Source organism: Gopherus flavomarginatus, chromosome 2 (assembly GCF_025201925.1).
Source record: "Gopherus flavomarginatus isolate rGopFla2 chromosome 2, rGopFla2.mat.asm, whole genome shotgun sequence".
Taxonomy (NCBI): Eukaryota; Metazoa; Chordata; order Testudines; family Testudinidae; genus Gopherus; species Gopherus flavomarginatus.
Genome location: NC_066618.1, coordinates 151,154,250 through 151,181,555, shown reverse-complemented (window position 1 = coordinate 151,181,555; position 27,306 = coordinate 151,154,250). Strand labels below are relative to the sequence as shown.

The window sequence follows — 27,306 nt, the reverse complement described above, 5'->3', positions numbered from 1 at the left end:
GACCGACGGGGGAGGTGGGGATGAATGGCTCTTTTAGAAACTTCAAGGGCTGGTTTGCAGACTGGACAGGTCGTAGAACCTGCCACCAGGAGGGTTTTACCCCAGCTCACCCCTTCCAGGAGCAGGAGGGAGGCTGCCCAGCCAGGGGACCATGGGTCAGGAGTGAGGGGCACTGACAGAGCTAGGTAGGGAGCCCAGGGCTGGGCTGGCAGGGGGCTGCAGGTTGGGAGTGAGGGGCACCGGCAGAGCTGCGGGGAGGGGGGGGTGCAGATCTGCCATAGTTGGGGGCTACAGATCAAATCCCATGAATATCGGCTGGGTGGCTCTGTCTGCCGGGGCCCGCGCTCAGGGCCTGTCCCCATGGGGCATTGGGCACAAGGGGTGCAGCCCAGAGCAGGCCCCTAAAGCTGTCCTGATTTATTTGGTTCTGCCGGGCCTGGCTTTGGGGGTTTGGGGAAGGGAAGCAGGTGTGACTGTGACACAATAGGGACACACTAGTCTCCCCCCAAGCCCTCCCGCCCTGGCATCCCCGGCTCCATCTCCATGCACCAGGACGAGGTGCTGCAGCCCCGATCCCAGCCCCGCTGCCCCCCCCCTCCCCCGTCCTGATTTCTCTGCTCCTTGTAACAATCCGGTCAGCAATGGCTCCCCGCAGGGCAGGCGTGGAATGGATCAGCTGTGGTGCTTTGCTCCGGCTGGGGGCATGGCCCTGTCATGCTGCCAGTGGCGCTTCTTGGATGCCCTCCCACCCCACTCAGGATGTGTCTCACCCCACCCCATGGTCCCTCTGCAACAGCTTCCCCATGCACACGTGCCGTGCTCTGGGCTGAGGCGACCTGACACACCTGGGTCAAGTTTGCAGTGGAGCCTAGTTCCTATTTTGGTGCCTAAATCTAGGAGCCCGAGCAGAGACCCCGGCCCCTGTGCAGCCCTCACCACGGAAGGACTGGGCAGGCCACGGCCCCAAAGGGAGCGTAAGGCGAGGGGTAGCTAGTGCCAAGAGACTGTGAGACCAGATCTGCTCACTACTGCCCCCAGCTGGCCAGCCTTTGTCACTGCTCCCTCTGCACGCTGCTCGCTTGTGCCCCCGGGGCCACGTGCTGCTCAGCAGGAGCCCGGGCAGTGGGTTTGAGCCCACAGGGTTTTCGGGGCGGGGAATCCAGGGATCCCCCCAAATTCACACACCAGGCTGCCACGTAACTCCGTGGCACCGCCCAGTGGGCTGATCCCCACGGTTCCCGCAGCACAGGGCGCCGGCTGGGCACTCGCTGCCGGAATCCCGCTCAGGGTTTAGCTTCCCGGGGTGAAACTCTCCTGTCCAGGTTCGCACCCGGCCCCATAGCAGGGCGTCTCCCACAGCGTTTCAACCCATTCCACCCCCTGGCCGGGCCCGATTCGCCTGACTCCCGCCGAGCGACCTGCACTGGGTTCCAGGCTCCAAACTCGCTCGGGACACCCGCGAGAACCAGAACCAGCCTGGGAGGTTGCATGGACTCCTGCCATCCTGTCCCAGGCCCTCCCGGGTTCACAGCCGCACGCTCTGCGTTGCATCCTGCCCCCGGCCTGCCCCCCCCCCCTCCACCCACGTGCACGGCCCCTGTGGCCGGGGCAGACTTGCCCACACCGCCAAGGGTACTCCGCTCTTGCGCCCGCCAGTCGTGATCTACCCTGGCCCAGCAAGAGCAGGACGGTGCCCGCGGAGCCACTGCCCCCATGGTCCCAATCAGCGCTCCTGTCACCTGGCTTTAAACCTGCCTTCTCCAGCCCCGCAGCCTCAGCCGCTTCCCTGGGCCGGGAGCTCCACCTCCCGGGCCCCCGGCACCACGGGCTCGTTCCCCCACCAAACCGAGCATCCCGGGCTTCTTGCACAGACTCCGCCCACTGCCCACATGAAATGAGTGACAGTACACCCAGCCAATGGAACGCCAGCATAGCAGACTTCCATTGGGTGACCTACTAGTCCTGGGCGGAGCCAACAGAGGGCCAGGTGGGTGGGCTTCGATGGGGCCGCAGTGCCCAGGGACAGGCCGGGAGTCCCAGCAGCCCGCCCTGCCCCTCGCCAGGACAGATTGGCTGCAGGATGTCAGAGCCAGGGAGAGAACCCAGGAGTCCTGGCCCCACCCCCTGAATGCCTGGGGAACCAGAGAGCACCTCACTCGGGGCAGGGCAGCGGGTGCCTGTCTGTGGGCAAGACATACCCCAGCCCCCCGGAGCATCCTGAGACCCCGGCCAGGCACTGCCAGAGCCCAGGGGGCAGTCAGGGCTGGGGGAGGGGCCACAGAACGAGGGGAGCAGCTAGCTGGATAGGAGACCAGCACCATCTGCCCGGTATGGGCAGGGCTGGGCTAGCAGGGGGCTGCAGGTCGGGCTTGAGGGGCACTGGTAGAGCTAGGGGGCAGCTCATGGTGGGGTAGCCGGGGCCTTCTCTCCCTGGCTCCCAGCCCCTCCTGGCTGCAGCCTCCAGCTGGGCTGGGCCAGGCGGCTCCCTTGGGGCCGGTTCAGCCCAGGTGCCCAGGCACCTCCAAATTCCAGCGATGCTCTTCATTCCCCCCTCCTTCCCATCATGCTGCCCCCGCCCCCGCAGCTCAGCTACGCCCTGGTGAGCACTCGAGGGCTCTCCAGCCCGGGAGGGGCCCTATTGCCTGGCTCTGGCCCGGAGGGGGGGGAGGGGAGGAATTCCGTATCCATCCGGCACCCATCACCTGGGCGTTGCAGCAGCAGTAGGGCCCATCACCCATCAGTGCGACATCCTGCCCAGCCCCAGCTGCAGGATTGGGCCCGAGGTGATAAGGCAGTGCAGGGCTTTGCCAAGCCAGGCCGATGGGTTTGGCAGTCCCCCCTCTCCTCTGCCCTGCTGCCCCCATGACATGGGGCACACTGCTCAGGTGGGGAACAGCCCCATGTCCCCGCCCATCCCCACGCAGCCTGGGCATGGTTCCACAGCTCACTCTGGTTTATTGCTCTGGCGGCTTCCAGTTTGTGAGAACAGGAATCAGGAGCCGGCCTGGGGGGTGTGGCGCCCCGGGGGGCCCCCAGAGCCCAGCTCAGCTGGCAGGATGTACCGTCCTGTGTCAGGTGTCCCCCAGCTCAGCTCAGCCCAGCCCAGGTCCATCAAGGCAGCGCTGCCTCCTGGGGGGGACACATGGGCAGGGCTCAGTGCTCCTCCCATTCCAAGGGCAGGGGGGGCTCAGAGTCCTGGGCTGGGACCCCCCAGGGGGCCACCCACTCTGGGTGCCACCTTTGCCCCCCCATTGCTGAGATGCTGGCGCCACCTGGGGGCTCTGTGCTGTCGGTGCCGTCGTGTATGAGCCTCAGGTTCCAGTCCGGGCAACGGCTCGTACCTTGTGCTGGGGTGAGTGCCCGAGGGGTGTCCCTGGGCGCCCCATGGGAAGGGGGGGGTCACAGCAGCTGCTTGTTGCGCTTGGGGATTATCTTGCGGACCGTCCTGCGCTCAGAGATGTTGCGTTTAACCTTCACGCCAGTGGGCGGCGGGTCCAGGTTGAGCGAGGGGCTGGAGTGCGACTTGGTGAGGCCGAGCCCCTCGTCGGCTGAGTCAGGACCCCCGAGCCGTGTTTCCCACTGCTCCAGCGCCTCGGAGCCCCCGCACAGACGCGCCTCCAGCAGCTTCACGTAGGTCTCGTAGCGGCGCTTCTGCAAGGGTGAGCGCAGCATGAGCCCTGGCTGCAGCCAGCTCTGGGAGGCAACGTGCCAGCAGGGGAACGGCCGCACCTGGGATGCCCTGTGATCTTCCCTTCAGTGTTAGGTCCCCTCCCTTCCCCCTGCAGCCCAGCACCCCCTGCTCAGGGGCAGCTCTAGGGATTTTGCCGCCCCAAGCATGGCAGCCTGCCTGCTGCCCTCGCAGCGTCGGCAGAGCGCCCCCCGCAGCTTAATGCCCCAAGAATGTGCTTGGTATGCTGGGGCCTGGAGCCGCCCCTGCCCCTGGAGCCCCCAGCCCCACCCCTCCCCGGCAGCCCAGCGCCCCGTGCTGAGCTCCCACCCATCCCCCAGCAGCACAGCTCCCCCTGCTGAGCTCACTCCCCCTGAACAGCCCAGCACCCGCTGCTGAGCTCCCACCTCTCCCCCGGCAGCACAGCGCCCCCTGCTGAGCCCCCGCCCCTCCCCCGGCAGCACAGCGCCCCCTGCTGAGCCCCCGCCCCTCCCCCGGCAGCCCAGAACCCCCTGCTGAGCCCCCGCCCCCTCCCCCGACAGCCCAGTGCCCCCTGCTGAGCTCCCCGCCCACCGGCAGCCCAGTGCCCCCTGCTGAGCCCCCGCCCCTCCCCCTGCAGCCCACTGCCCCCTGCTGAGCCCCTGCTCCTCCCCCGGCAGCCCAGCGCCCCCTGCTGAGCTTCCCCTCCCCCCTGGGCAGCCCAGCGCCACCTGCTGAGCCCTCGCCCCTCCCCCGGCAGCCCAGTGCCCCCTGCTGATCCCCCTCCCCTGGCAGCACGGCACCCCGAGCTGAGCCCCCTGGCTCTGAGCCATTCCTACTGAGGACACAGCAACCTCTCTGCCCGGCCCCAGCCTGTGCCCACCCCCAGGGCAGTACCCACCTCATAGAGCAGATACTCCTTCTTGAGCCGATACTCCTCCAGGTCGCGGCCCCGGCCCCGCTTGTCGGGCAGGTTCCGCTGGTGCTCACCCAGCTCATCCGAGAACTTGTCCATGCATGCCTCATGGGCCTGGTGCTGCTCCTCCTGCCGGGACATGGGCTCAGTCCAGGAGCCCCCCCGCACCCGCAGGAGTCCTCCCCCCACCCAGGGAACCACAGCCACTGGGGACGGAGGGATGGCCACGACAAACAGCCAATCCATGGGGCATGGGGCATGGGGCCGCCATGGGTTGAGCCGGGAAGCTGATCCAGTCACTACCTATGGTGCTAATGGGCCCACAAATCCATGATGGGGCAGAGCCCATGGGAGGGCACTCAGGGGTGGCACCAGGGGGCAAAACTGAGCCAAGGAAGATGCCCCTGTCAGTGAGCCCCTCAGGCTGGGGAGAAAACCCCCAGGTGGTCTGGAGGTCCCGTTGCTGGGGAATCGCTGAGGGAGCTTGGGGGTCCTGTGGCTGGGAGTCACTGATGGGCCTGGGGGTCCCATCGCTGGGAGTCACTGAGGGCCCTGGGGGTCCCATCACTGGGGAGTCCCATGGCTGGCAGTCGCTGGGGGCAGCCCTGCCCCATGCCCAAGGGTGGCAGCGCTGGGGAACTCACCAGGGAGCTGCGGCACTGTGCCGTGGGCAGGATGGGCCGGATGAACTTGCGCTGGGAGCCGACAGCTGCCGGGAAGGGCGGGGACGAGAACATGGCGGCCACCAGGTTGATGCGGGAGATCCAGGAGCTCATCTCCTCGGCGCTTCTGGGAAGGAGAGAGGGAGAGACTGGGGGGTGGATTCTGGGAGGAGGCAGCGCCACTGGGGCCTGCGCGGGAGCAGACACCCTCCGGGGTTAAGGCTCTGGCCGGCTGCCTCGGCTGGGTCCCAGTCTATGTTCATCTCCCAAGGTGGGTGTAGTGAGGGCTGCGGGTCGGAAGTGAGGGGCATGGGCAGAGCTCCAGCTATGAGGGCAGAGCCATGTAACATGCAGTGCCTTTGGGGTGGATGGGCAGCAGGCCCCAGGACACGGGGGATTGAGGTAAAGGAGCAGGGAGAGTGTGCCTTGGGGTGTGGGGGCGGGGGCAGAGTGCCCAGGCAGGGCAGGGGAGGAGCATGCCCATGGTGGGGTCAGCGTGTCCAGGATGGGTTGGGAGGCAATGTGCCCTGGCCAGGGGAGAAGGGCAGGGTGGGGGACTTCGTGCCTGGGGTGGGGGAATGGGACAGCATGCCCAGGATGGGGGCAGTGTACCCAGGCTGGGAGGTACCATGCCTGGGGGGCCACTCACAGAGCCTGGAAGAGGAAAACGCGCCAGTCGGCCGTCTGGAGGCGGAAGACATGTGGGCGCTTGTTGTACTTGGAGGCTCTCTCGGCCAGCGCATGGTGCACCCCGATCGGCTCCTCCATGCCTGGAGCCTCTGCCCGGGTCTCGTCCTGCAGGGGAGGGGCACACGACACATGAGCCAAGAGGCAGGAGCAGACAGCCCTGTCCGGAGCCCTAGCCCCGCCCCGGCACAGCCTGTCTACCCCCCACTGCCTGCCCTTTGTGCCCCACAGCAGGGACCCACTCCCAGGGCGGCTCCTGCTCCGTGGGCTGGGCCAGGGGTGTTGGGCCTGGCTGGTGTCTGCTGGGGGCTCCTGTTGGCCATCAGGGAGACATGGATCTGAGCCACAAACAGCCCACAAAGCCACTTTAGTTATGGTGCCCCCCAGCCACGAGGTAGGGGCTGGGGATTAGACCCTGAAGGGCTGCTCTCCCCGCGCCCCCAGCCCCACGGCACTGCCCATGCCTCCCCGCGCCCCCAGCCCCACGGCGCTGCCCACCCCTCTCTGCACCCCCAGCAGGACCCTAGCATTACCTTGAGGAAGTAGAGCACCATTCCCTTGAGCACTGTGTAGAAGGTTTTCCAGCCTCGCTTCCCCCAGGGTGCTGGAAGGGCAAAGGTCATGCAGGGTGAGATCCCAGCCCCTCCCGCCCCAGGGAGGATGAAAGCTCCACCTGCCCCAGCCTGTGATGGGTGTCACCCCCCAATGCTTGTTTCCCAGGGTGACACGTCTCTCTCTCTCCCCCCTCTCCCCCCACAGGCTGGTTGCTGGGGCAACAGGCATCACACACCCTGTGCTGGTTGCCAGGTGACGGGTGTCACTCCCGCCCCCATACAGGTTGCCAAGTATCACTCCCTGCATGCTGACTGCCAGGCAACAGATGTCACTCCCCGCATGCTGGTTGCTGGGGAGACGGACGACACTCACTCTTCTTGCCGTCGGCTTCGGCGTGCACCTTGCGGGCGAGCTGCCCCTCCTTGTACGTGGTGGCCTTGGCATCCTGGGTCAGCGTCAGGAAGGGGTTACTTTTCTTCCGGCTGGACGGGGTGCTGGGTGGCCGGGGCGTCAGGGCGCTGACCAGCTCCTCCTCATCCCTGCAGGAGGAGTCACGGAGCCCAGCATCACAGGCTGGGCTGGCACAATGCCCTCCTCCCCCCGGTCAGAATGGAACAGGCCGGGGTTTGTCCCCACGCCCCCCTCATTCGCCTCCCCATGGTCAGAAAGGAATGTATTATGGCTCCTGCAACCCCCCCGTGGTTAGAATGGAACTGACGTGGCTCTCCCTTACTCCCCATCATAATGGAACCGGCCATGGCTCTCCCTTACTCCCCTATTATCAGAATGGAATAGGCTGTAGCTCCTGCCCACCCTCCTTATGGTCAGAATGAAACAGACCATGGCTCCCCCTTATCTCCCTGTCATAATGGCATGACTCCTAACCTTCCCCCAATGGTCAGAACGGATCAGGCCGTGGCTCCTACTCATCCCACCATGGTCAGAAAGGTTGTGGCTCCCCCCCCCGCCATCAGAATGTAACATGCCATTGATCCATGGGGTGGAATGGGGGTTGGACCAGACTATATAGCTCCCGGGAGGGACCACTGCAGGCAGCAGGGGCAGTGGGAGGCTGGCAGTGCCCTGGGTACTCACATGGCCCACTCCAGCTTCTCGTTGCGGATGGAGTAGTACAGGGCCTGCCAGGAGAGCAACAGGGTATCAAAGGGGCCACACACCCCCGTGAGAGCCCCGCCCCATGCTTGGGGAAGGCCCCACGCAGCCCCCTAGCAGCAAGACAGCTGGGAGTCCCTGCCTCCCTCCGGCACTATCCCAGGCAGGGCTGTTCCGCTGCCAGACTGTCTGCTGCTGCAAATGCCACCCTCTGCAGAGACAGCCCTATCTGGGACGGCTGGACACCCCCATCTAGGGGAGTGTCACCCTCGCTGCAATCATTGCGACCCCACAGTGGTTCCATGGGCTATCTCCCCAACAGCACTCTAGGAATGGGCCTGGGCTCTGGGATTAGCCACGTTCCTCCCGCACACACAGGGCCACGCGGAGCCCTGTTACCCTCCCCACCCCATGCAGCACTGAGACACTGGGGGCAGGGTGCCAGGGATACGTAGAGATAGCTAGAGGGGGTGTATGGGGATAGATAGATAGAGTGTGTGTGTGGGGGGATAGATAGATACGGGGGTGGATGGATAGATCTGTATAGGATGGACAGACAGATAGGTGACTGCATGGACGGTGCAATGGCTGGACACACAGCTGGGTAGGTATCGGGTATGCCAGGACCTCAGCTAGCATGCCGGCCGGAAGATCTCAAAGCCAGTGGCGCCAGCTCGCCTGGCCGAGGGGCTTGGTACCTTGAGCTGATCTTTGGGGAAGTTCTGCCCATCTCTCATGCCATCCAGGTTGGTTACAAACTCGTGGCAGGTCATGCTGCGGCCGATGTTCTGCAGCCACAAGGGGGCGATGATGCCACACGCGCACCAGAGTGGGAGAAACACGGATCACAGTGAGAACAGGGCTGGGTTTGTGCCCACGGGGCACTCAATGCTGCCCAGTGCACATGGCCCCCACACATGGCCCCACCCTAGGCCAGGGCTGGCCCCAGGGGCAGGAGCACTGACCTCCCACAGCCTGGATAATGGAGCCAAATAATCTTTCTAGCACTCAGAACCTGCTGCTCCCGGAGCCCTGGAGAGAAGCTGCACCGGAGCTATGACACACTGTTACATGATGCTACATCCAGCCAGCAGAGGGCAGCAGTGCCATGTCTGGCCCCCTCTAGTGCTGGCCAGGACCACAGACACAGGTTGACGGAGGAGGGGCCCACGGTTCCATCCTGCAGGCTGACAACTCAGCTAGGGGGTAGGCCCTGCACCCCTCGCTCCGCTAGCCTGCCTGTGACAACGTGGCTGTCCCAGTGACAGGCAAAGTCGCTCCTTGCCCCTAAGAGCACAAAGCGAGAGGGGCGTGGCAGGCAGGAGCAGAACCCAGGAGTCCGGGGGCCAGGTCTGTGCTGGAGCCTACTTGGGCACACCCCTCCACGCCCTGTTTCTGCACACAGGCACTCCCCTGTTCACACACATGCCTGCTCTTGGGCAAACAGCCCATGCGGCATGCACACCCAGGGCTTTGTGCCCACATTCACACAGCATTTCACCCTGGAGCAGCAGCATGGAGCCATGACACATCTGGGTGGGGGGCACTGTTCTCAGAGGTGACCTTCCCCCGACCCAGGGTGTGACTCACGGGCACAGCTCCTCCCGGGTAAGAGGCCTGGGGTCCCATGGAGAACAGCTGCCAGGGGCCCAGCTGGGTGCCGCCAGGCACCAGGGGTGGCTCCCAGAGCAGCAGGAAAAGGGGAGTTTGCAGGGCCAGTCACCACACTGCCCAACTCCCCAGATCAGCCGAAGACTAATGGGCCCCTTGAGCAGTGCTGGAATTGTGTGTGACCAGGGACAAGAAGACTCACCCAGCAAAGCGAAATGCCTGTCCAAACCAGCGGGCAGCCCCAGCTCCATGGATCTCCCTTCCCCCTGACATGGGCATACGCTAGCACAAGCCCATGAGCACATACCTGGGCAAGCACCCAGATGGCCATGCACATGCAAGTATGTGCGAGATAACGGAGCCTGTGTCCACGTACGTGTGTGCTAACTGGAGGCCTGTCCCCCCCAAGACTGAGCCTGCCGATTTGCTAACGAGCTTTTTAGCCTTGCTTTTTCATGCGATCGGTTCCCTTAGTGACTGTGGCGCTGGCGAAAAGGGCCAGATGGATGGACCATCCCTCCCCCCCACTGCAACCCAGAACGTGCACAGCCACCTGCCTCCAGTCCTCACCCTGCCCCTCGTGAGCCCTCCCTGCTGGAGACGGGCTGAGCTCCCCTAACTCATTGCACACTGGCACCAAAGCACCAGCCAATGGGAACCACCAGGGGGAGGGCACATCCTGTTACCAACCCCATTTACCCACGAAACACACAGCTCTGGGCACCGCCCTAGCATGGCCAGTCGGGCCATGCTCTGGGCTTGGTTGGTGAGATCCCCATTGAACCCGCCCTCCCTGCTGGAAGGGGCGCCCAGATCGACACAGGCCAGATGCTGCCCCCCGGAGCTCCCCCCATGCCCGTGGGCTCACCTGCCCGTGCAGGTCCGTGTTGAGCAGCATGAGGGCGCAGGTCAGGGTGTGCACAGCATCTAGGGGGCAGAGAGGGAGTGTGTGTTCAGCATGGAGCCGGCCTGGAGTCCGTGGCAGGAGAGATCTGCAGAGCTCGCTGCGTGTGGACAGCGGGAGGCCCACGGCCCTCCAGGGCACAGATCGCCCCACCTGGCACCTCTCCCATGCAGGCACCATGGCAGCCCCCTGGCAAACGATCCCAGATCTCCATGGCATGGCTCCTCCCCCAGCATCTACTGAGTGCTGGGGTGGGGGTAGGGGCAATCGTGGGCATTCGCATGGGGGCAGTGGGCCTCTTGAAACGCCTCCATCCTGGGGCTCCAAAGTAAAACCTAGGCATCCCAGCCAAACTCCAGCTCCATTCATCGCCTCTGCCCCTAACCCTCACCTCACCCTCGCAGCTTCCTGTGGCACGGCACTCTTCACTTCCTGTCTTAAACTGGCCCACAGCCTTGTGGTGCCATTAAACAGCTCCCTGGTTCCAGCCCAGAGGTGGCTGCCTTTCAGTGGCAGGTGCCATGAGCACTCTGAATGGCCCGGGGGCTGGGAGGGGTGCATCGCCGCTCTTTAGAAGCACGATGGTCCTGCCTGTGCTAGTGTGGTTAGTGAAACTGAGGCACAGAGCAGCACCGGTCCAGTGGGGAGTAAGTGGCAGCATCAGGCCCAGGGTGCATCAGACCCTAGGGTGTCTGTAAGCTGGGGCGGGGATGTGGGGCCCCAGGGAGCTCACCTGCTGAGGGGAAGGCATCGGGGTTGCTGAGGTGGTAGCGCTTAGAGAAGTGTCCAAGGATCCGCTCCCGCTCCTGCGTCTCCCCAGTCAGCACGAAGGCCTTGAGGAAGGACCTGCCCATCGCAGAGGAGACACCGCGCTGTGAGACTTGCAGCTGCACCTGGACTGGCTGGATCCTCTCCTCTCCTCTCCCCACCCTGTGCACGCCGCTTGTCTGCTGCGGCTGCAGCCCCAGGTGTGTTTGTACAGTCCCTGGCTCCTTGCGGCCCCAGGCCCGTGCAACAGGGACTCTGCCTCTCCGGACCCAGAGCTGTGTGGCCTGGGAGCTCTCTCTGCTTGGAGCTGATCAGCCGTTTGCTCCAATCCCCGTCCCCCTCCCCACGTCTGGCCTATTTAGCTTGTCAGCTCTTCGGGGTGCAGACTGTCCAGTATGCTGTGTGTCCAGCACCTGGCACCTTGGGGCCCTCTCTGGCTGGCCTTAGCTCCGGTGCAAGAGATGAGGAATTAATAGCACTGCTCCAAGTGCCCCCTCCCTCTGCCCCCCTCCCCACAAGCTTTTGTCCTGCGCTGCTCCCCTGGGAAACGCTCTGGATGGATCTGTGGTGCCCTTACCTGAGCGCCCGGTCCAGAGTCTGCCCGCTGAACTGGAAGAAGGTGAGGTACTCCTCTGCCACCTGCCGGCTGAACTCGTTGCTGGGAACCAACACAAGCAGATCAGAGTAGCGCAGAGCTGAGCTCCCGGCTACTCCAGGCCTGGCCTCTCCCAGCAGGGGGTGCTGTGGGGAGCAGGGCAGGGCACTGGCTGTGGGGGGAGCTCCCAGCTACTCCAGGCCTGGCCTCTCCCAGCAGGGGGTGCTGTGGGGAGCAGGGCAGGGCACTGGCTGTGGGGGGAGCTCCCAGCTACTCCAGGCCTGGCATCTCCAAGCAGGGGGCACTGTGGGGAGCAGGGCAGGACACTGGCTGTGGGTGGAGCTCCTGGATACTCCAGCCCTCCCAGCGGGGGGCACTGTGGGGAGTGGGGCAGGGTGCTAGCAGTGGGGGGAGCTCCTGGCTACTCCAGCCCTCCCAGCGGGGGACATTCCAGAACACTGTCCATCTTGCCCAAAACGTTACTTAAGTCCTACTTCTTCCTGAGGTAGGAGGCCACCTGCGACCTCTTGAAGCCGTCCAGGTGGTAGAGCCGCGCTGCCAGCCGCTGAGCAGCCCGCTGGTCCCCAGAGGCCCCATTGGCAAGCAGGGCCCCGTCGGGCTGCGGCGCTTCCAGATCTCTTGGCTTTTCCCCTGCGTCTTCCTGCCTGGGACACCTGAGGGGGCGGATGGAGGTGTCAGAAGCAGGGGGGAGGGCCCTCCCATCACTCCCCTCCCCATGGCTGAGTCCTGCCCTCTCCTGCACCAGCCTTCTGTCGGGAGAGGTGGAAGGAGGACTGGCTCCATGTGCCAGGCTGCAAGGCCCAGCTCTGTCTGGCCCCACCCGCTGAGCCTCAGGGGTCTGGCTCAGGCAGTGTAAGTGACGCATGGGGCCTTGTGATCTGCCCCTCTGTGCGCAGCGCTCAGACACGAGTCTGTGGATAAGTAAGGATAAGAGTCCTACTGCTGCTGCTGCCTCTGAGTGCTCTTCGTCAGCTCACGGGGCAAAGGCTGCAGTTCGGAGAGTGAACGAATCTGGGTTCTCATTCTGCTTCCCCATTAGGAGTGAGCCAATCCTATATCAGCTCATGTGTGCGTCAAAGAGGGGGGTAAGGCTGGGGAGCAGCCCATGCCTGCAGTCATAGAATATTAGGGTTGGAAAAGTCCTCAGGAGATATCTAGTCCCACTTCCTGCTCAAAGCAGGACCAACCCCAACTAAATCATCCTAGCCAGGGTCTGGGGAGGGACGGATTGAGAGGAGTTTGGGATGGATCAAGTGGGGGAGTCTGGGAGGGAGGGATCGAGCAGAGGTCGGGAGGGTCGGGTGAGGGATGGATTGAGGGGGGTCTCGGGAGGGACGGATCGAGGGGCAGTCGGGGGGTCGGGTGAGGGATGGATCAACGTGGGGTCTGGGGAGGGATGGATCAAGGGGGCTCTGGGGAGGGATGGATAGAGGGGAGGTCGTGGGGGTCGGGTGAGGAATGGATTGAGGGGGGGTTTGGGGAGGGATGGATTGAGGGGGGTCTCGGGAGGGACGGATTGATGGGCAGTCGGGGGGGTCGGGTGAGGGATGGATCGAGGTGGGGTCTGGGGAGGGATGGATCGAGGGGAGGTCAGGGGGGTCGGGTGAGGAATGGATTGAGGGGGGGTCTGGGGAGGGACGGATCAAGGGGGAGTCTGGGAAGGGATAGATGGACGGACGGACGGGTAGCAGTTTCCATTAGCTCTCAGCTATCTCTACCCTCTCGGAGCGCTCACCAAATGGCTGCCAGCTCTCATCTCAGATGCCCTCACAGTGCAAAGCTCAGCTCAGCCCCGGCGCCTAACCACAGCTGGAGGATGTCGTGGCTGCCTGAGCCCCGTGACCTCCCGTCTGGTTCCCCATGGCCCCACTCGCGAGCTGGCTTACCCCGGGTTGGGCTCCTCCCCCAGCACAGGCTCATCTCCAGGCATGGGGGGTAGTTCCTCTATGTCCTGCCCCTGCGCTGCGCTGCCCGGCTTCCCCTCCGCCGCATTGAGCGACTCAGCCGGGGACTCGGCCGCAGTGACTTCCCCTCGTGGGCAGGAAGTGCTCTGGGACGCCTTTGCCACCAGACAGGGGGGCGCCAGGCTGTCATGGCCAGGAGCTGGCAGCTCCAAATCCGCCTCCTGGTGCTGAGCCGGTTCCGTGGTGTGCTGCGGCGAGGCCTGGGGGCTCCAGCTGCCTCCGCCCGGAGAGGGACTTGGAGGCCGGAGCTCGCAGGGGCTAGGGTGGTCCCAGTCTTCGGCCTGCAGCAGGGTCGATACCAAGGAGGTGCTGGAAGCCGAAAACAGCAAGCCGCCCTCCTCCGGGTCCAGTGCACCACTGAGACCTGTAGGGACAGTCCAGTTACCAATGGCCCCAGCACAGCTCCCCTCCCCTGCTGCTGTGGCCCCAGCCAGCCTCCTGCCCGCGATATGGGGCCAGACCCTTGCTGGCGTGACAGGGCAGATGGGGTGGGGGCAGGACAGAGTGGGAGTAGGGGGAAGGCAGATGTGATGTCCCTTTCTTTTCCATAGAATATGAGGGGCCCCCCGCTTTAAGCATGGCACACAGGCCTGGCCCGACTTGCTCAGACCCAGGGCCCACCCAGCGCAGTGTCATCCGGGACAGTGGCAGCACCAGCTGCTGCAGAGAGGCACAGGAACCAGCAGCAGCAGGTGGGGTACGGTCTGCCCCCCACATTTGGTCTCACAGCTAGCCCCCTGCCTCCTATAGGCCAGGGAGGAGCGATTGTAGAACAGCCGTCTCGTCCCCGAATGGTCCCAGGACTCACCTGACTCCGTGCTGCACAGGACAACCGGGAGGCCGCAGACGGCTCCATCCGCCAGCTGGTCAGGGGGGAGGCCTGGGGCCTGGAGAACAAGCAAAGACACATTAGAAAATCCACAGGAGCCCAAGAACTGCTGGGAACAGAACAGAGGCCAGGGAGTCGGCTGGTAAGGCCAGGCGGGGCTGCTCTGATCCAGCCTGGCCTCCTGCTCAACGCAGGTGGACAGTCCAGCCCAGGACACCCAGATTGTAGAAAGAGATGCCCAATCTCCATTCGAAAACGCCGAGTGAGGGAAAATCCACCGCATCCCCTGGTCTGCTTAATCCTCCTCCCTGGAAACGACATGCACTGGCCCTTCCAGCCTAGAGCGACCAGACAGCAAATGTGAAAAATCAGGACGGGGGTGAGGGGTAATAGGAACCTATATAAGAAAAAGACCCAAAAATCGGGACTGTCCCTATAAAATCAGGACATCTGGTCACTCTACTTCCGGCCCACGCTCCTGGCCCCGACCGTGGCTGGCACCAGCAACTGTCGCAGAAACAGCAAAACTTCCACAATAACCGACTCTGAAATTACGGATTCAGAAGGGAAGTTTCTGCTGGGCCCTGGTAATGAGTGGCTGCCTCACACCCTGATGCAGGAGGGTTTATAACACGACTGAAAGTAACCAAGCCAGATTTGCTGCTGAGCCTCTTTTGTTTCTGATCTCTTGTGGCAGGGAGTTCCACAGGTTAACTAGGCCCTGTGTGTGTTTTTCATTCGCTGCCTTTAACACTCATCGATTGTTCCCTGGCAGGGGCATTATGCAATAGGGCAGGGCCTGCTGTTCTCCCATCTCTCTCTCACTCTATTTTATAGCTCTCTGCCATCTCCCTACTTCTCCTCCTCTCTAAACCAACGGCCCAGCCCTTGCCCGTCTCTGTGTCTGCTCTGGCCTTTTTGGTGGCAGGCTGACCTGACCCCAGCTGACCCACAGGGCTGGATGGGATCTGAGCAGAAATCACAGTATCCTGGTATTTCAACATCGGTTTTGCTCCTGAATCGGGACGGAAGACAAAAATATTGACATTTTTTTGCAGAATGAAAAGGTCAGAAAAAAAGTCAATTCAGAAATGCAGAAACATTCAACCACATCTGTCTATGGAGCCACGGTGCCTCATGGGAGTTATAGTTCTGGCACCTCTTATTCATTTTTGCTGGATGGATGGGCCTCCCTGGCTGGACTACATTGCCCAGCATGCACCTGCACTCAGATGATTTCCCTGCTACAGCATATGGTTCAGAGGTGAGACATGATGCATCATGGGAGATGTAGTTCATCCAGGAATCTAGAACCTAGGGAGAAATGGGACATACAGCACCTGGCAAAACAGGGGGCCATGTCTGTGACTGGGGCACCTAAGCACTACCGTAATAACTCTAATAGCAATAGAAAAGTACAGCGCCTAGCACAATGGGTACATGGTTGGGGTGCCTACATGCTACTGCAATATCTCTAATAATAATATACAAGTACAGTGCCTAGCACAGAGGGGTGCTAGTCTGTGAGTGGGGCCCTGAAGAGTTACGGTAACACAAACATGACCAGTGCAGGTGGGAATGGTGAGAACCAGCTCCGAGGAACTCCTCCCTCCGCTAGCAATCCGCGTCAGTAAAAGCTCGGGGGATGTGTCTGGTTTTGACACCTGCGGGTTTAACCCAGCAGCATCCTGTAGACTGACAGACTCTGGGCAGCGTCATCTCAGTCTCACACTGGGGTCTGACCTCCAGAGGCGCTCAGTGCCTACTGCTTCCCTTGGCTGAGAACCAGGCCCCTGAACCAAGTGACCCCAAAAGCAGTGCTGGCCCTCGCCCAAGGGACCCTCCCTCCCCAGTCCCACTCCATCGCCCCAGCCTCAGCACCCCAACTGTGGTTGTCACCCTCCCAGTCACTGCAATGGCAGGAAAGCCAACACGGGAGCTACCACAAGCTTCTCCTGTCACCGCCGGCAGCCCCCGAAGCCGGGGGCTGCTCCTGGGAAATATTCCAGAAATGTGTGTCACCCTCCTCCATGGACTCCCCCCTGCCCTGGCAGGATGGCTGACACCCTCCCCTCAGCAAAGCCTGACACACCAGCCCAGCTGCCTCATCCCCAGTCCAGCCCCACCCTGGAGACTGGCCAGGTTCCAAGCCACTGCTGCAAACAATCCACAGGAAGGCGCATGCTGAGCAGTACCCTGTTGGAGCCAGGCTCCAGCCACGCCAGGCCAGTTTTAAAAATAGAGCCTTGGCCCGAGGGCTTAGGGCAGGGCAGGGCTCCCCAGCCCCTAGCATTTCCTGCCCTGCTCCTGGCCTGACGGGCCCAGCAATCAAGGCCCTCAATGGAGCTGAGGTCAGAATTCAGCCCAGGCAAGCAGCGTGTCAGGGGCTGCCCCACGGTGCCGGTGCTGAGGGGTTGGCCCAAACCCCATTCCTTGTCTCGGTTTCCTCTTGCACTGGTTTGACACACTGAACAGGCCTTAGGGTAGGTGTAAATGGCCCCCTCGGGCTTCCGCTTCTGCAATGGCCTCCCCAGCTGGTGTGGAGCCCTGCCCCTAAGGCCATAGGGGGCAGATTGGGGCATGGCTGGGGCACCCTGCGCTGTGGCTATTCCCTGCCCCCCAGGGCACATAGGGGGAAGATCGGGGGCATGGCCAGGGCACCCTGCGCTGTGGCTATTCCCTGCCCCCGGGGCACATGGGCAGACGGGGGCATGGCCAGGGCACCCTGCGCTGTGGCTATTCCCTGCCCCCCAGGGCATATACGGGGCAAATCGGGCGCATGGCTGGGGAACCCTGTGCTGTGGCTGTTTCCTGCCCCCAGGGCAATAGGGGGCAGATCAGGGGCATGGCTGGGGCACCCTGCACTGTGTCTGTTCTCTGCCCTCTAGGGCCCATGAGGGGGGGAATGGGGGCATGGCTGGGGTGTGCTGCACTGAGGCTGTTCTTTACCCCTAGGGCTCACTGGATGCTATGAAAAACAGATCATGAGTTGGAGCAGCCCGAAGGTAGCTCTAACTGACCCCAGGGGCTGGGCAAGTCCCTACATGGCCCCAGAACCTACCTGGGGATTACAGTGGACAAGAAGCTGGATATGAGTCAACAGTGTGCCCTGGAGCACTGCATCTTGGGACATGTAGTTCCTATGGGCCACGCCTCCAAATTACTGAGGCTGTCTACACCCAAGATGCACTGCCTACATCAAGCGGAGGGCTTTTCCCGCCGCTGGAGGTAATTCACCTCCCACCAGACCCCTGGCAGCCTGGTTTGCTAGGCTTATGCAGAGCAGGGAAAATAATTCCCTCTGGTGCCATTCCCTGGCCAGGGTTATGCAGCGGGTCGGATTGGATGGGCTGAGGGGGGTCAATACTGCAGATCAGTATGGACCCAGGAGGGCACAGTCCCTTCATGCCCCCCAATCTCACAGCTCCACAGTGCTGGGAGTGGATTCCCAGCACACGCTGGGCAGGCCGAGGGGGACTTTCTTCAAACGGAGATCACTCAGGTTGTCCTGAGCGGGTGGGGTAAGGGCTGGAGACATGGGCTGTCCCTCCACTAAGCCCCTCCCTCCAGCCTGGTCGCCGGAGGAGGTTGACAAAGGGCAAATGGGCTGCTCACTTCTTACCTCCAGTTCCTCGGCCATTGAGCAGGCCCCGTCGATGTCCCGTTCTGTGATCACCAAGGGGGCCCAAGTGCTGCAGTGCATCGTGTAGGCGGGGAAATCGCACGGCGTCTCATCCTCGGCTCCCGGTTCAGTCGCCTTGGCGAAGGGGCACCAGAGCTCTTCCTCCCGTGGGCTGCCTGACACCGACTCGCCCTGGGGAGCCCCATCGGCCTCATCGCTGGAACCAGTGCGGTCCCCGTCGGCGGCACTCCAAAAGGCAGAGCCGTCAGAGGGGCTGGGCCCCGCGGGACCTGGGCTCTCCTGGAAGAGCGGGTTGTTGTAGAAGAGGCACTGCTCTTCCTCCCCCTCGGATGACCAGCTCTCCTCCTCCTGCCTCCCTGGGCCGGCCTCTTGCCCGTCATCGCTGTCGCTGGCTGCGGTGGCTCTTTCATCCAGCGGCTCCCCGGAGATGGGCAAGCCCTGTGCAGCCGGGGCGCGGCTCAGTGCGTCCTCAGGGCCCCGGGACCAGCTGCTTAGCTCAGCGACAGGCTCTTCTTGCTTCTCCAGCTCCCCTTGCAGGTCCAGCACGCACAGCTGAGCTTGGAGAATCCCGGACCAGAACAGTGCTTGGGCAGCGTCATCCTTCCCCTCATCCTGAGCATTCAGGTTCTCCGCTGGAGGGGGTGGAAATTCCACTGCAGGGATCTCCGAACCAAATGCATTCCCCACGGCGCACAGCATCTCTCCACCTCCCAGGCCAGCAAATTCTTCCGGAGACATCTCGCAGTCCCCAGCAGCAACTTCCAAGGAGCAGCTGCCAACACCGTGGCCCTCCGGGCCCGAGGGGGACTGGGCGTACAAGGCACTGCCCAGGTCTGTGTAATGATCGGAGAATACAATCGCATCTTGAATCCTAAAGAGGCTTTCTCCAGGCCTACCTCCGGGAGCTTCTGCGGCACAAGGAGCCAAGAGGTCCATGGGCTCCATGTGGCTGGAAGGGCTGGCTGGATCCATGTCACCCTCCACCAGGAACCACGCCCTGGGGTTGCAGATGCGCCTGACTTTGCTTTGAAAAGCCCAGTTAAGCCAAGGTGGGCTCTTCTCCCAGCTTGTTTGCTAAGCAGTGAGCAGCCGGCTCTCTAGAGAGGCTCCCCATGGCACTCGGGTCTACCCTGGAGCAAAGGAGGGCAAGCAAACAAAACCACAAGTTAACGTTCAACGAAATGGGCTGGAAATGGGCACGTTAGACAACCCCAGGAAAGGCCAATGCGAGCCGCTGGGGGCGAGAGACACTGCAACCCGGCCCAGGAATGACGAGCGATACTAAAAGCAGGGAAATCCACTGGGAGGTCACAGGGTTTGTACGGTACACGGGGGTGACGATCTATTTATCACATAGGGCACCCAGACACATAGGGGGCGCAGCAGACAAACGCGAGCACCACAGGGCGGGTTTTTTTCTGTTTGGTCAGCAGCGTCTGCCGACGTCAAAAGCTGCCTGAGAAATTCATTTTTAAAGGAAGTGGTTCAATTCCTAGCTGTGCCACTGGCCTGAGTGACCTTGGATAGGTCACGGACCTACCTCACGCCTCAGTTTTCCCATCTGGACATTGATCCTGAGCTCCTTTGGAAAAGAGGAAAAGAGCTAGGAATTGGTGGCACTCAGAGTATAGACTAGTGACTAGGGCACGTGCTTGGGATACTTGTGCTCTAATCCCAGCTCTGCAACTAACTCTCTGGGTGACTATGGCTCTGCTCCAAGCCTCAGTTTTCCCATCTGTAAAATGGGGATAATGACACTGGCCTGCATTGAAGTGCTCAGACAAGGAGTGTGATCTGTCACGCTTCCGGCCCCCACAGTGCGCTCAACACTGTACCACACAGGGAGAAAGGACAGCCCCACAGAGCGTAGAAGCTACACAGAAATGTGCAGTACACTTGGAGGGGGAATGCCTGGCGTCTGGGCTAGGGATGGAGATCACCCTGGTGTAGGACTGCACAAAACCTAGATGCTACTTTGCAGGACTTCAGTCCCGCCAATCTTGGTTTAAAAATGGTCCGTGATGGAGAATGCACCGTGAGCCTGGGTAAATTGTTCCCATGGTTAATTACTGTCACTGATAAAAATTTACACCTTATTTCCAGTCTGTATTTGTCTAGCTTCAACTTCCAGCCCTTGCATGAAGTGAGACCTTCCTCTGCCAGACTGAAGAACCCAGTATGAAATATTTGATCCCTGATAGACAGTGATCAAGTCCCCTTAACTTTCTCTTTGTTAAGCTAAATAGATGGAGCTCTGAAAGTCTCTCACTCTCAGGCAGGTTTTCTAATCCTTTAATCATTCTCGTGGCTCTTCTCTAACCCCTCTCCAGTTTATCAACATCCTTCCTGAATTGGGGACACCAGAACTGGACACATGATCCCAGCAGCGGTCGGTGGCACCAGGGCCGAATACAGAGGGAAAATAAGCGCTCTGCTCCTACCCGAGATTCCTGACACACCGGAGATCACATTTGCCCTTTTGGCCCCTGCATCGCACCTGCAGGCCTGAGTCCCTGAAGTCCGCAGAGTTCTCCCATCCCTGAAGCTGGCCCTATGTGCCAGCCCGCAGACACACAGATACCTCCGACCTAGTATCCGGGGGCTCCATTTCTGCTCGCCCCGGATCACTGAGAGCTAGCTAGAGAGCAGCTCACAGAGGGGCCCGAGCTGCAGGGCTGCACATGCGGGCCTGTGCACGCGCACACTCAGATGCTGGGAGAGTGACCACAATTGCAGAGCCCAAGCCGGAAGAGTGTTACACTCAGCCACAGCATTTCCGGTGCCTGCTTGATGCATGTGAAGTCCCAGCTTATGCGGCTAAGCAGAGACATATGGAACTGACACAGTCACATAGAAAAGATTCCCATAACTGAATGCTCCAGCTTGCTAATCTATAGCATTAAAAACCACTACCCCAGAGGAATTCTACTATTAGCACTTGTGTCCTGGTCATCTGTATTAGGGCAGCGTCCGGAGCCCCCTTGTGGAACATGGTCCTGGTGTGCTGGGTGCTGTACAAACGCAGCGCGCTTGGAGCCCTCAGCTGAGAGTGCAGCGCTGCCAATGCTTAAGCCAGGCTTGTGATTTTCAGGGTGTCTCTAACCTGACTGGTGAGTGCTGCGAGCACTGGGCTACTGGCTGTTCTGGGGACTCACTCACTGCTGTGACCTGACCAGAAATTCCATCGTAGGTCTGAGAAGCTGCATGGCCAAAGTTTAATCAAAACTGTTACGTTCCTATGAAAAGGCTGGGTGCTGGCAAAGAGCCCATTCTCCCACAGGCTCGCTGCTCTGTAAAGCTCCAGCTCCTGGAGTCACGGGAGCACATAAGAATTGCAGCGTTTGTGAAACTAACACAGGTTGGGCAGGCCTTGCTGTGCAGCCAATGAGACAGAGCAGCACAGGGAGAGAGTCGCCTTTGGATGCCGGCACCTCACTTGGGGCCACTGCCCCTGACCCCGGCTCTGGAAGAGGAAAAATGCCGTGGATGCAGCAAGGCTGAGGGTGGATGGGGATAGATAGATAGATAGATAGATAGATAGACAGACAGAGGGCGTGGATGGGGATGGATAGATGATCAATCTCCCAGAAGAGGTAAGTATGGGCTCGGGGGGCTGGATGATTAAATAAGAGGCAGTGTGGTCCAATAACTAGAGCACTGATTGGGGAGTCAGGACTCCTGGGATCCTTTCCTGGCTTTGTCACTGACTCCCTTTGTCACTTTGGTGCAGTCCTTGCCCCTCTCTTTGCCTCAGTTTCCCCATCAGCACAGTGAGTGTGAAGGGGTGTGAGGCTGAGTGGAAAGCCAGAGTTCACGGTCACTGGAGATAGTGAACCAACACCCCCGAGCAGCCAGACCAAAAGTGTGTCTGGCTTCCCTTCTCTGCGTCTGTCTGTCTGCTTCTGGGGGCTGCCTGTCCAGGTGCCCCTGGGCCCAATTTCCAAGGTGCTGGCTCCTGCTAATGTCCATGGGCATCATGAGTGCCCAGCCTTGCTTGTGCATCCATGTCTGTCTGTGTGTCTGCAGAGGGGTGTGTGTGTGTGTAAGTGTCTGTGTGTCTGGGGTCTCTGTTTGCATGGCTATGTCTGTGTGTCTCTGTTTGCATGGCTGTGTCTATGTTTGCATAGGTGCTGGGAGCAGCTAGCTTGGGCAGCATGGCCATGGCGGCAGGGGCAACAGCAGGGGCTAGCCACCCGAGCCCAGACCCAGGGGCAGGTGGCCTGGATCTTGAGTGGCTAACTCGAGCCACCCCCTGCTATTGTTAGCTGGGCTAACATGTGGCTGGTTCCCCAGGCTGGGCAGCTCACTGCTAGCTGGACTGTGGCCAGCTGTGGGTCTGGGTATGTCTGGTGGGGGGCGGGAGAGTGTGTGTCTGTGTGTGCCTCTGTCTATCCCTCTCTCTGCCCCTATGTGAGTCTTGTCCTGCCCCACACCCGGACCAGCGGAGGAACAGATGCCCCATTCATAGGCAGGGACACAGCTCCACCAGCCTCCTCCCATCCTTCCTGAGTCGTGTCACAGCCATAAGCGCCGGGGAGGGGGGGGCAAGCAGTGCTGGGGGGGGGAGCAGCCCCCTGGATCCCCTTCCCCCCCACACACTCCCTGCTGGGGTCCCCACAACTCGCTCCGAGCTCCCCCCATGCTCCTGCCAGGACTTTCCCCTCCAAGCCAAGCGGCCCTGGTGCCTTCCCCAGCCAGCTCCCACTGGCTCCCAGCCCAGCAGCCCCCACCAGAGGCACCTACCAGGGGCTTCTCTCTGCGCTGGGGAGCGGGCCAGCCCCTGCCCGGGGGCGGGGAGCCTGGGGAGACCTGCCCATCCTTGCTGGCTCCGGGTGGCTGGGGAAAGCGCCGGCTCTCTCCTCCCCCCGCACCCTGCATTCGCTCTGCTGCTGTCACTTGCCGGCACACTTCCTGCCCACAGGGTTTAGAAATGGGGCGGGGAGGGGGGAGAGCTCTCCCCCTCCCCTCTCCCCCCCGCAGCCAGGCCCAGGCCCTCCTGGCCTCCCACTGCTGGCTAAGCTAAGGGCATGCAAACAGCTGCACAGAAGGCGAGGCATGACCCACTCCCTGCCCCACCTCCCACAGCCAAGCCCACAGCCCTGGGGCAGGCCATGGGGCTAGTTGGGGGGGAGTTCTGCGTTACCTCCCCCACGCTGCTGACACACTCTTCTCGCCAGCTTCCGGCACGTTTGGTTGCAGCCCTGGAGCAGCGTGGCTCTGAGAGGTGCAGATGTGGTTGGGGGGCGTCCCTCTCCCAGCGCTGGCATTGGTCCCCACCTCCCCAGGGGGGCGTCCCAAGGTGGGAGCGGGGCCTGCTGTTTTGCCAGCCCTGGAAGTTCCAGCCTCATGGCTCAGACCCCACCCAAGCAATCGGGAGATTCCTACACCCCCCCTCCAAAAAATTGCAACATTAAAAACAAAATCAAGTCATGGTTGGCGGCTGGGCTAAATCCCCCTTGCCCTGTGCATTGGTGTCACTTCTCACAAGTACCCAGAGGGTGAGGGGATTTCAGGTCCTGCTGGGGCAGAATGGGGCAGAGCTGGGGGACCCGTTGTGGCCAGGTGCTGTACAAACAGCTAGTGAGTGCAGTCCCTGCCCAGAGAGCGCCCAGCCGAGCGCCATGCCAGGGGGTGAGTTTGGCACCTGGGCAGCTCATCTAGGGGCCATGGGGAGGGGGAATCATTAACCCCTGCTAAGCCCAGCTGCATTCAGCCAGTGACCTGCGGGTGAACGGCTCCAGCCCCCAGAACCACCAGTGCACTGTGGCTGCTCACTGAGGCGAGGCTGGTTAAATTCCACCTGGGTGCACCCCTAGGCAGGGTCTGCCCCCAGCTCTGGCTCCAACACGCCCTGCAATCCCGCGCCCCACCTGGCTCTGAGAGGGACAACTCCTGGCAATCAAATAGCAACAGTCAAACTGCAGCAGCCAAGCAAGCACCGAGCCGGGAGCCGAATTCCCTTCAAGCTGGTGCTGCGCAGCATAAAATCAGCCTTGCGGTGGCGCTGTTTTTTCTGCGACCCTCCAACGGCCCGGACTTACTCCCTGTTTGAACTCGAGCAGATCTGCTAGGAAAACGTCCTGGCCTGGTTTGAAATGATCAGTGATGGAGACTCTACTCTGATCCTTGAGCAGATGCTCCCAGGGTTAATTCCCCTCCCTGTTAAACATTTACACCTTTCTTCCAGTTGGAATGTGTCTAGCTTTGACTTCCAGCCATTGGATCGTGTGAGCCCTTTGCCTGCTAGACTGAACAGCCCTTTATTATCAGCTTTCTGTTCCCCACACGTAGACACCGTGTCACCGTCTCTGTGCTAAGCTAAAGAGAGTGAGTTCCTCGGTGCTGTCTACACAGCACCTAGACACCCATGGCTGGCCTGTGCCCGTTGACTCGGGCTATGGGGCTGGTTCATTGCTGTGTAGACGTCCTGGCTGTAGGACCTGCGAGGTGGGAGGGTCCCAGAGCTTGGGCGCAAGCCTGACCCTGAAGTGAACATAGCGATGAACCAGCCCCAGCCAGCTGGTTTCCCTTTGCTGTGCAGACACCCTCACAGCCTAGCACCACAAGGCAGGTTTTCCAGCCTTTTAATCCTTCTCGTGGCTCTTCTCTGACCCTTCCCAGGCAGCAGAACGGGACGCAGGACTGTGGCCGTGCCGAAATCACCTTTCTGCTCCTACTCGAGACACCCCTTTCCCTTCCCCCCATTAGCCCTTTGTCCACAGCATCGCACTGGGATCCCGTGATACATTTGTGACTGATGCCAACCCGGGGGTCTGTCGGTGCCCATCCACAAGGGCGCTGCTCAGCCACCCGCCACCTGGGCTCAAACCCTTCTTCCCTCAGTTCCCCCCCGGCTATAGTTAAAGGGAAAAACCTCCCATGGAGGGGAGGGGGGCAGCATGAGCAGCCACTGCCTGCCCCCCTCCAGGCAGGAGAGGAACAGCGGCACTGTGCCACCCTGTTGGGCACCCAGGGGCACCTCCAGCTTTTGTGCTTCAGAGGAATGAGTGTGGGGGTGGGGGTCTCCACTGTGGACATGCCAATTTCTAGGCTGAAATCTACCAGGGGGTTGATCCCTGGCAGAGCTGACAGCTCCCGCAGGCAGAGGCCCCCCACGGGAAGGATGAGGGTACGGGGTCTCCCAGGCACTGCCCTGCCCGATGCAGTCACAAGCACACTCAAACTGCTCCCACTCCCAGGCCTCCCCAGGGATGACAATGGAGATGCCGCTGGGGCCCCTGAGGGAAACTCCGAGGGAAGCCAGAGGCAGCCTCAGGACCAGCCTCAGGGCAGCCTGGGTCACACTAGCCCCCAACATTTTCCCTCCAGGACCAGCTGCTCGTTTGTGTGTCCACAGCTCGGTGCTAATGACTGGCTGCCCTGCCCGGGGCGTCCACTCCCACCCCTGGCACCGTTCAGTGATGTGCAGGGAGCTGGGTGGCTGTGATCCCCTGGCCTGTGGCCAGGACCTTGCTTGGGGTCACCAGCCTGAGGCAGAAAGGCCAGGTTCTAGGCCATAGCCCGCCTGAGCACCATTTCAGCCCCCCCGACCCCCGGCTCGCTTCCCTCCATTGGTACCAGGTGGTCACTGCCTCTTCCTGCCACAGAACGGGCCAGGCCGGCCCACTTGCCCTTTCACGGCCAGCCAGCCTGGGCCACCAGCCCATTGGCAGCACATGGCGCTGGGCCTCTGGAGGCTGCGTGACCAACCCTACTTGGGCCAAAAGCGGGGGGATGAACCTCGGACCATCTGCACCAAAAGCCTGAGCCTCTCCCACTGGAGCCAAAGGACTGGCTCCACTAGCTAGCGCTTATAGTAGACCCTTATCCTAGTCACTAGAGGGAGACAAAGCGCCCTGGCATGCGGGCAGTAGGAAGAGCTGCCCAGGGAGCAGACACAGAACAATGCACACGCTTTGGGAGTCTAGGGACTAGAACCCCAGCCTGGGAGCGCTACAGAGAGGGTCTCCCGTGCCTGCGGCTAGGAGCAGGCCAGGCCATGAGCAGGCAACACCCTGCTTGGCTCACACCTGCTGAGCCAGCCCCTGGCCCGCAGCCCTGTGGCTGGGGTGGAGAGATCCCTGCAGCAGCTGGGCCGCTCGCACCAGCCCTCCCTAGCCGGCAGCACTCAGGGCGTGCAGATGCGGCCTATCCCCCAGAAGGCCTCCACACCAGAGCTCAGCCACGGACCCCGTCCAGCCCCAGCCCGCTGCCAGCGGCGGGCACGGGGGAGAGGAAGCGAATGTGCTGGTGGAATCCCACCCATGCCCCCAAGAGAACCACTTGGGAAGTGTCACAACAACTCACCCAGTGCAGCCCTGCAGCCGCCCGGCCTTCACCTGCTTCCGGTGCCATGAGGCCAGCCAGTGGCTTCCTGTTTGCTGCACAGCACTAGCCGGCTCCTCCTGCAGTGGCAGGAAACGCTCAGGCAGGTGCAGCAGTTCCCCGGGGGCTGCAATCTCGGGGCACACAGCAAGGCCCCAAGGAACGGTCCTGACTGCTCCCAACACTGCTGCGCTGCCACGGCTACCGCCATGCGCCAGTGGGGACAGGAATCCGGCTGAGCTGCTGGGAGTGCAGCCGCGGGGCAGAGAAGAGGGGGAATTGCCTACAGGGGCAGGTCTCTGGCTAGCTGCCCCCTGCACACGTACAGACATGGATGCACACACGCTGGGCCGGGTACACACGGACACACAAGCACAGACATGGACACGCACACGCTGGGCCAGGCATGCACGGACACAGAAACACAGACATGGATGTGCACACGCTGGGCCGGGCACACATGGACACACAAGCACAGACATGGATGTGCACATGCTGGGCCGGGCACACACGGACACACAAGCACAGATATGGATGTGCACATGCTGGGCCGGGCACACACGGACACACAAGCACAGACATGGACACGCACACACTGGGCCGGACACGTACATGCACACGCTGATCCGGGCACACACGAACACACACACACAGACATAGGCATGCACACGCTGGGCTGGGCACATACGGACACACACACACAGACACACACACACAGACATGGACATGCACACGCCAAGCCGTGCCTGGATCCCACCCACCTGCACTATTGCCCTGCTCTGACACATCCGTGCCGTCGTCCCGACACAGACAGGAACTGCCCTGACTGCTCTTCCCCGGCACCAGAGCAGTTCTCCTGGGTCCTCTCCAGCCACGCGCCCATCTCTCCGCCCTGCCCCATCCTACGAGAGCTGGACACCTGTTCCTGGACTAGGCTGGTCCTGGACTAGGGGTTCAGCCCCTGGCTCTGCCACTGAGCTTCTGTGTGACTTTGGGCAATGCCCTTGGTTGCTACTCCATGGGGCGGGGGATGAGGGGAGAGCTGTTCTTCATGGGGGGCGGCTGTG

The 27,306-nt window shown here is 61.8% G+C and overlaps 1 protein-coding gene across 1 annotated transcript; it reads right to left on the bottom strand.

The window, feature by feature from the left end:
* Positions 1 to 2,935: 2,935 nt before the first annotated feature.
* Positions 2,936 to 26,416, bottom strand: PSD4 (pleckstrin and Sec7 domain containing 4). Its single transcript, XM_050937623.1, has 16 exons — positions 26,222 to 26,416; positions 17,894 to 19,044; positions 14,251 to 14,329; positions 13,365 to 13,806; positions 11,952 to 12,131; positions 11,440 to 11,520; positions 10,828 to 10,940; positions 10,059 to 10,117; positions 8,278 to 8,367; positions 7,562 to 7,605; positions 6,839 to 7,005; positions 6,445 to 6,515; positions 5,874 to 6,019; positions 5,207 to 5,351; positions 4,548 to 4,691; positions 2,936 to 3,651 (listed from the first exon to the last, which is right to left on the bottom strand). The coding sequence occupies exons 2-16, from the start codon at positions 18,884 to 18,886 to the stop codon at positions 3,400 to 3,402; spliced, it is 3,006 nt and encodes a 1,001-aa protein (XP_050793580.1). The 5' UTR covers positions 18,887 to 19,044; positions 26,222 to 26,416; the 3' UTR covers positions 2,936 to 3,399.
* Between the last annotated feature and the right edge of the window lie 890 nt (positions 26,417 to 27,306).

Excerpts from the sequence above, each read along its gene's own strand:
- PSD4 (XM_050937623.1), bottom strand. The coding sequence starts at position 18,886 with ATGGATCCAGCCAGCCCTTCCAGCCACATGGAGCCCATGGACCTCTTG. Across the intron at positions 10,941-11,439 it reads ACTCTGGACCGGGCGCTCAG|GTCCTTCCTCAAGGCCTTCG; the intron begins GTAAGGGCACCA and ends TGCGATGGGCAG. Across the intron at positions 10,118-10,827 it reads CGATGCCTTCCCCTCAGCAG|ATGCTGTGCACACCCTGACC; the intron begins GTGAGCTCCCTG and ends TCTGCCCCCTAG.